Source organism: Mytilus edulis, chromosome 12 (genome assembly GCF_963676685.1).
Source record: "Mytilus edulis chromosome 12, xbMytEdul2.2, whole genome shotgun sequence".
Lineage (NCBI taxonomy): Eukaryota > Metazoa > Mollusca > Bivalvia > Mytilida > Mytilidae > Mytilus > Mytilus edulis.
Window position 1 is genome coordinate 64,795,100 of NC_092355.1, and position 9,648 is coordinate 64,804,747.

At 32.8% G+C, this 9,648-nt stretch overlaps 1 protein-coding gene across 1 annotated transcript; it reads left to right on the plus strand.

Moving 5' to 3' along the window:
• The first annotated feature begins 6,801 nt into the window (after positions 1-6,801).
• On the plus strand, positions 6,802-7,422 carry LOC139497772 (uncharacterized). The gene has a single exon (XM_071286008.1). It carries the CDS (start codon positions 6,802-6,804, stop codon positions 7,420-7,422), a length of 621 nt encoding a protein of 206 aa, XP_071142109.1.
• Positions 7,423-9,648: the final 2,226 nt, after the last annotated feature.

The window sequence follows — 9,648 nt, forward strand, 5'->3', positions numbered from 1 at the left end:
TGCTTTCTGGTTCTATAAATAGAACAATGCAGTTGAAGGGATGTGCATATACATACTACATTATGGTCGACTTCATTTAAACTTACAACAGTTTCTTAAATTATGTTACCAAATTTCCGTGAGTTTTTCAGAATGGCATTCGGGTAGAATTAAACACAAATGTTGCATTGATTAATTATACGAATAATTTTTCTTTGAAGTTTTTATTGCCAATGATTATTTTTCAGCTGCTATTTTATAATAACCTAACTAGATAGTTCAACGACCAAAATCGTCAACTCTTACAATGAATGGGGTCCTTTAGAAGAAATCATATTGTGAGTACCAGATATTTGGTATAGACATTAAAACCTATCAAAGAACAAGGATATTTACCTCCTTTCAGGTGCAGACACATCTATCTGTTCATCCTGTATATTACGGAAAAAATCCTTGTTAACCCTCCTTTTTTGTTACCTTCTGTTTACAAAGTAGTGCCATCTCTTCTACATTCTATCAGTTACTATGTATAACATCTGAAACAAATATTATTCAATAGATGAAAACAAAAATCATGTCGGAATCAGAAATCACAACAGGCTCCATGAACTCTTAATATTTTACCCCAGCCTTGCACTTTCAGCTTCACTCTTAATTTTCTCAACACTATACATAAACGTGTAGATTATATGGGAAAATTTTAAAAAACATTTTTTAAATTATTTAGTATAATTTTGAGGATTGAGTTTTCTTTTTGACGATGCAGTTTGTACAAAAAATTGACAGATGTTAAATGTTGTTGTATAATTAAGATGCACAAAAACAAATATGCATATTTTCTGTTAATTTTGAAATTTTTTGATACTGTAAAACAGTTTAAATGTTCTTTTTCATTAATTGATGATGTGCCATTGCATAAAAAAGAACTTTTAATTTCAGACCTATATTTACATGATTTACATGTACATTTGTACACACATTTAAGTTTTAATATAATTAAGACTGAAAACGTGGAATGTGTCAAAAAGACAACAACCCAACCAAGCAGCCAAAAAAACAGCCCATGGCCACCAATGGGTTATACCAGTTCATTAAAAATTGATGTTACTCTGAACATACAAAATGAACCAAATTAAAAAGTAGACACAATACTAACAAAGGCAGGTGCAAGTATGGGTAAAGCCTCCCTCTTTACAATAAGCCTAAGTGAAACACGTACAGTGGCGGATCCAGTCGTTTTTATCAAGAGATCAGTTTTGTTTACGCATTGTTGTCAATATAATGGAATTGGATGCGCTATAAAACCAGGTTCAATCCACCATTTTATGCATAGGAAAATGTCCGAACCAAGTCAGGAATATGACAGTTGTTGTACATTCTTTTGATATGTTTTATCTTTTGATTTTGCCATTTGATAAGGGACTTTTCGTTTAGAATTTTCCTCAGAGTTCAGTATTTTTTGCGATTTTACTTTTTCCAACCCCTATTCAAATAAATAGGGGTGCCAACCTCCGGAAACCTCCACCTGGACCCGCCATTCAAACACACACATATACACACAGTTAAAATTGAGAATGGAAATGGTGAATGTGTCAAAGATACAATAACCCGACCGTAGAACAGACAACAGCAGAAGGTCACCAACAGGTCTTCAATCGGCGAGAAATTCCCGCACCCGGAGGCGTCCTTCAGCTGGCCCCTAAACAAATATATATACAGTTAGCATATGTAATTGCTTGTAATTTATGAAAAAATACTGCCATTTTAAGTAATTTACATTGATCACAACAGAAGGATTAAATTGAAACAGAGGATTGACATTAGATCTAAATAAAAATACTATTATTTTATTTTCAAGAACGGGGAAAGAGAGTGACGAACACATACAAAAAGCAGCTCTCCAGATTGACAACTTAGAGAGGGTGCTTAGATTCCAGTGTAATGTCACAGTTAGAAGACCTGATAAAATTGAGTTTTACTCAACCTGTGATGACATCTTTTTTTTTCAATTGAGCATCAAGATGGAGCGTCGTGTCCACGTGACACCCTGCTCGTAATCGGCAATGGAATCATTGAATCCACTTGCATTGATATTTTATTATTCATAACTTAATACTGTAATAATAATCTTATTTTTGTTTTGAACAGAACAGTACTGAATGATTATTTTGAGAAGGATAAAGACATGTTATGGACGATGGCTCCCAAGTCGACAATGTCAGAACAAATGTATAATTTAGACTTTCATCTTGATGTGAATTGTGCAGAACGTAAAGCCGGGATACCAAATTATAAATATGCAATCAATGAAACAGAACCGGTAAGAATTTATGAATAAACGAAGTTGTAGTATATACGTCAATGACAACAACCTAACAATAAATATAACCGAGAGACATATAATGGGAACTACTCAGTCCTTTACACAATAGTTATCAAAGGTACGAGGATTATAATTTAGTACGCCAGACGCGCGTTTCGTCTACATTAAACTCATTAGTGACGCTCAGATCAAAGTAGTTATAAAGCCAAACAAGTACAAGGTTGAAGAGCATTGGGGACCCAAAATTCCAAAGAGTTGTGCTAAATACGGCTAAGGTTATCTATTCCTGGGATAATAAAATCTTAATTTTTTTCCATAAAATTCAAAGTTTTTGTAACAGGAAATGTATAAGCAAGCAAGGATATCTACTGTTTGTCACAGTTTAACCCAGCCTGAATATATAAAAGTTGCAAAGAAAATATTATAAAACAAAAACATTTTAATAACTTTTAATGATATTCACAACTTTCATATAACATCAACATCAAAGTTTCCTAATAAGGAAATAAATGTTAAGATAAATGTAGTTATGAAATATCTCTACAAACATAAAGATAAGATTTAAAAATACCTGATACAATGTGCCTCAAACCCTTTAACAGTAACATATGTTATGGATTTAACTATTATTTTGTTATGTCCCATCTAGGAGCACCATGTTTTCTGGTCTGTGCGTCCACTCGTTTGTCTGTCCGTTCTTCTATCGGTTCGTTCATCCGTCTGTCCGGCCTTCTGGTTAAGACTATTCCATCAAAATGTATGTGGGAGGGTAGGAAGGGACCATTTTTGTAGATTATTTACATAATGGTTGTAGACGCCTTCTTAAAAAAGACCAATGACCCACATTCAATAATTAAACATCCCTTACCACCTCTCACATACATGTTAATGGGACAGCCTTAAAGTTTTTGGTCAAGGTAATTATTGATGAAGATTGAAATCCAATCAATTTGAAACTTAGTTCACATGTTTCCTGTGATATGATCTTTATAGTTTAAATGCCAAAGTAAAGTTTTGACCTCATGATCACGGTCTATTGGACAAAGACAATGATAGTGGAGGTAGGGCATCCGTGTACAGTAAACACATTCACATTAATCCTCCCATTCAATATTCGTCATTGAACTAGCAAAACATTTCTAAATAAGACAAACATTAGTTTAGGAATTTTTTTGTAAATTTTTCATGCATTAAGAAAACAATATAATTTGTTGATATTTGATTTTAAGGTAACTGTACAACCTTCTACAATAGCAAACCAATATAGTAAGTTATTTAAGGCCCACATGACAAATTGTGAAACAATTCAAATAAGAAATAACACTAATTGCCTCATTGATGCTAATACGTTGAAAAAATAGCAAGTATAGCTGACAGAAACAAATAACTGAGTTACAGGCTTTTGGCTTGGTACAGATTAAAGACCAATATTGCAATTGATTAAACCTACTTTCTCCTCTACATGCAAGTACCGTCAAAAAAATACAAAACATGTATCAAATATATCTTGTATATATTTTTTTAATGACAACACATTAGATAATCCTCTTTTTTAAATGAGTAGTCCTTCTCAATCCTTTATTTCTATTTAAAGTTGTCACTAGTATAATGTTTTATTTATGAGACAATAACAAATATTAGTTATATAGAGACATGCATACATTTTGTTAATCTCTATATTCTATAATAACTTTATTATTTTACCATTTGATAATAAAAGGGATCCTGTGTCCAATTTTTGGACATAAAAACCCTTCATTCTACTTTCTGATTAGCAGATCTATCGGGATACTCTGGTTGTGTCACCTCAATAAACACCTTTAAAATCTGAAAGCTGAAATTTCATTGGATGCTGTTATAAATGCCAGAACAGAAGAAAAAAACAGCCCACGTCCACTTTTATTTGTAGTATTTGTATGTGTATCCATCTGATGACTTACGCCTTTTTCAACTGATTTTTGTAGTTCTTTCTTATGTTGTACTGTTATACAGTTAGAAGAGGTTATTTCTGTGGTTGTGGTATGTACATATTTGTTTTACGTTAATTTTTGGTATATAAATAAGCCGTTGATTTTCTTGTTTACATTGTGTTTACATTGTCATTGGCGGAGCTTTTGTAGGTGACTATGTGGTATGGGGTTTGCTCATTGTTGAAGGCCGTACGGTGACCTATAGTTGTAAATGTCTGTGTCTTTTGGTCTCTTGTGGTGAGTTGTCAATTTACTAGTGGTTTGACGCTGCTGAAGTTTGTTGACTTTGAAAAAATCTGATTGTGCAGCAGAGCATGACAGCTAATAGAAAAGGCATTGATTGGCTCAGACGGCACGTGAAATTCGTGGTTATCGTGTACACGAAGTCCACTTTCCTGAAGATCTAGATCTAGTACATATAGGTTGTATATATTAAGGAAGCTATCATTTTATTTAAGGGAGACTGGGGAGGATGGGCTAGGAAGAAATTTGAAAAAGGCACGATGAGCAACCTGGTAAAAGAAAGTCAGGATAAACAAATAAAAAAGTCAGGACATGATAATGTAAAAAATAAATAGACAGGAGAGAGATTACAACTCAAAAATATGCAGAACAACATGTTTCATCCTAGCTCATCCTCCCTAACAATAAAATGTTAGCTCTGTAAGATAGATTTAAAATATCGTTTTCGATAAACTGTCAATTTGTGGTTTCCATTTTTTGCTGAAGAAAATCAATTTCTAAATCAAATATGAATACTTGTCAAGTTGATTGCATGAGCCGTAACTTAGTGTTTTACAAATTTGCTTTCCCTGATCAAAAAAGAAATGGATAAAAGGAGATGTAGTGTGTATGAATAATATAAAGACTAACAAATGACAGATAATTACATTAGGGACTAACCGTAAATGTACCAAATTAGATTATTATTATGTGTCATGGCCTGAAAAAATTCCCTGTCGCGGCTCTGAAGTCATTAACTTTGATTAGTTAACTAGATCTGAGAAAGCATAACAGTCTAGTACATTGTTGAATTAATTATTTCCTCTCTTTTGCCAATTGATAATCATCTGTTCAAAGCAGTTATTGCCTATTTTGGATTTATGATTAATCTGATAAGGTATTTAATACCAATCTATAGTTGAGATTACAGTGTATTTCGATGTTCCCATCATCCCATGTATGTTGTACTGCAACAGCCCTAACAGAAAAAGAAATCGCCTTGGAGCTTATAACATTGCTTTTTAATTTGTTTTTTTTTCTGAATAGGCGCATCACTGGTTCCACTAGTACCACCTACAAATGAAACGGAAGGGATTCTCGTCACCCCTCCAGATCGACCAATCAGAAAGGACTATAAAGATAAGATATTCAAAGATTCATCCTGGGAAGTGAGTATATCTATAAAATAAATCTGTTGGGGGTACATTTCATTTATTTTGTCACACAAAGAACCAATCAGCGCTATATTTAGGATGGTTGCAATTTTAATACATATAGTATAGAAAGTTATTTTTCATAATCTTATACAATCCGTTTCAATTTTGCCTTGTGTTTTGGAGGAGAGAAAAGAACCAATGTTAAATTAAAAGTACGAAAAATCAAGACAAATTAACTTTTCACCAAATATTATGGCTTATATATCAAAAACAAGGACACATACCTTTACTTTGTTTGTGTTTACAAGTTCGATTATTATTTCTATACTATCAATTTATAACAGTCTTTAAAAAAAACGTTATTTCAATACAGAAAAGCGAACATCTTTGATATGAAAATAAGGAGATTTTGTTTAAATGCAAGGAGATGAATAATCACCGGTGACCACTCTACACGGATGTCAGCAACTATTGGTCACTGTAAAGATATGAATTATTAGAAAATCCCATACCATTTAGTAACCTATAAAATGCCTTATATATACAAAAGAAGATTTGGTATCATGCTAGTGACACACTTCTCCACAGGAGACCAAATGACACAGAAATTAACAACTATAGGTCACCGTACGGCCTTAGCATGACAAATGCGGTACTTTTTGAAATTGAAAACCAACCGCCTGATGTTTGCTTGAAACCATAAGCAATATTCAGTATTATGTATTATATATAATTTATATCTGGTATTGAACATCAGTTCCATGATTAATTAAATGCATTTACAATGTACATATAGCTATTAGTCTTTATAATGCTTCAAAATTAGAATATTTTTTTTTGACATCTGGTAAACAGTAAATTTCTTAATCTTTTTCTATGTTGTTTAATATACCATAACTTACTTTAAGCGTTCTCAATGTGTACAGGAACAAAAGGTAATAAACAAACACTTAAGCCAGCTGAAAAAAGCCTCCGGGTGCGGGTATTTCTCGCTGCATTGATAACCTAGTGGTTACCTTCTGCTGTTGTCTGTTCTATGGTTGGATTGTTGTCTCTTTGACATATTCCCTATTTCTATTCTCAATTTTACTTATAGGCTTGACCTAATAAACATACATGAGACCCAGGGTAGGCACTTTGAAATTCGACTATGGATAGGTGTCAAGACAGTGAAACTGTAAGTGAACAAGAAATGTCCACTATGAGTAGGTGTCAATACAGTGCAAATAGAAGTGAACATGGAAATTCCAATATGAGCAGGTGTCAAGACAGTGCAAATGTAAGTAAACATGGAAACTCCACTATTGAAAGGTGTCAAGACAGTGAAAATGTAAGTGAACATGGAAATTATGCTATGGGAAGGTGTCAAGACAATGCAAATGTAAGTGACCATGGAAATTCCACTATTTGTATGTGTCAAGACAGTGAAAATGTAAGTGAACAAGAAATGTCCATTATGGATATGTGTCAAGACAGTGAAAATGTAAGTGAACAAGGACTGTCCACTATGGATATGTGTCAAGACAGTGAAAATGTAAGTGAACAAGAAATGTCCACTATGGATATGTGTCAAGACAGTGCAAATGTAAGTGAACAAGGAATGTCTACTATGGAAAGGTGTCAAGACAGTGTAACTGTAAGTGAACAAAGAATGTCTACTATTGAAAGGTGTCAAGACAGTGGAAATATAAGTGAACAAGGAATTTCCGCTATGGATAGATGTCAAGACAGTGAAAGTGTCAGTGAACATGGAAATTTAAGATACCTTTAAAGAAATGCACTCTTTATGTATGATATACATGTGTGTTTGAATGAAACATCCCTATGTTTACCTTTTTTCTAGATAATTGATGCCGCATTCTCTAACAGCATGAATGTTCCGGAGTCCAGTGAATCTACTGCGTGGCTGAGTATAAATATTTTAATGGTAAGACCAGATAAAACAATTGTGGAGGAAACTGAACTACCTATGATAAACTTTCTTGAGTCATTAGGTATAACAAATATATGAAATTTATACGATATGTTTGTTTTACAGTTGGATTCAGAAGAAACACCGACATAGCTAGATAATACAAGTAATTATCTAATTACTACCACAATTTAATATCAATACGTATTTTAATTTTCATTGTTATTAATACATGTACTATCAGTATTACAAATCTAATCTTGAATCAATCCTAATTCTATCTTATTTTTGGGAAATATTTTTAGAAAATTCAAATGTGACGTCACTTTGTGTGTTTTTTTTTGGAGAATTTCAAATGTGACGTCACTTTGTGCGTTGAGGCTTTGACTAACTCGGCTGTGTATCTTTATGTGGTGGAATAGGTTGTTTTATGTTATGTATCTGTTTTTATTCTGTAGTTAGTCACTACTTCGGTTTTATCATGTATATCTATTATTTAGTCATTTTATCAAATTTACTGTTTGCAAAAGTATGAATGATTCTAAATAATAAGGATGTTTTTATCCCATGCAGAAAACCCTAGCCGTATTGTGCACAACTTTTTGAAACTTTTGGTCCTCAGTGCTCTTCAACAATGAAGTTCATGAACTGTCAGTCAATTTTCAAACGTCCTCAACCTAATTTCATGAACTTCATTGTTGGCTAACCGGGCCCAAAAATATTCTCCTCTGAAACTAATCAGCCAAATAAAACCAAACTTGGCCTAAATTATCCTTAGACTATATATTGTTTAAACAATGTATCCAATCACCAAATCATTTATCCAAGATGGCCACCATGGGTAAAATTAAAACAGGGGTTGGTGTTAAAATGCAGTTGATGGCTTATTTCTCTGAAACTAAAGCATTTAGAGCAAATCTGACATAGGTGTAATAATGTGCATGCGGTTATGATCTATCTACCTGGAAATTGTTAGACACAAAAGACGACCCGTTGTTGGGTTGCTGCCTCTGGATTGATAAGTTTATTACAATATTTGCAGTTTTTGGTTCTTATCTTGAATATTATAATATATAGAGGTTGCACTTTGTAAATACAGCTGTTTCTCAAACCAAGCCTTTTTCGGGGAGATATAAAATATTCATAGATAATTTGATTTGTTGACATACTGGTTCCCAGATATGATATATATGTTTCATCTCATAGAGCCATAACTTGGGACAAGTATAAAACATACTTATGGGGTGAAAAATGAATCCTCAAGTAGGTAAAAAGTAAAGGATAGGGTAGTACACAATTAAAGTAAAGTTGAAACTCTAACAAGTTTAGGGCATATACCTGTGGAAAATATGCCGCACAGCCCTATGTTTTGATCTTTTAATAAAATAGCTGTGCAAATCAACTTTCTATTCTAGGATATAATTTTTCACGAATCTTCATAGTAAAAGGGTAACAGTTTGAGCACAAAAGGTGTTCCTATCGGAAATTGCATTGTATTCATTTACAGAAATGCAACCTAGAGATTAACTATCAACAACAAAAAAATTTAGCTAAGTAAGATTTACAAATAAGTAAAATGACCAAATTTGTCAATTGACCCCATACAGAGTTGTTGCCCTTTAAAGTCACTTTTTCACTTTTTTACGTATGTTTTTGTTATTTTTTACAAAAATCTTAATCTCTAAAACTACTAGGCTAAATTAAAACACACTTGCCTTAATTATCCTTAAGGTACCTACTTTAACAACTGTACCCGATGATTCCACATTTTAACCGAGATAGCTAAAATAACACATAACATCATGTCTATCTACCCTGAATTGTTCAGAAGCATCAGACAACACGCTGTTGGGTTGCTGCCCCTAAATTGGTATATTATGTAAAGTTTGCAGTTTTTAGTTATAATCTTGAAAATTTTTAAAAGATAGAGATATTCTGTAAACAGCAAATTTGTTTGCAAAATAAGATCTACAAATAAGTCAAACATGACCAAAGTTGTCAATTGATCACATACAATCTAGTTATGTTATAGTCAATTATTCTGAATTTTATGTAATCTTGTAAAAACACTTTTACTCTAAAACA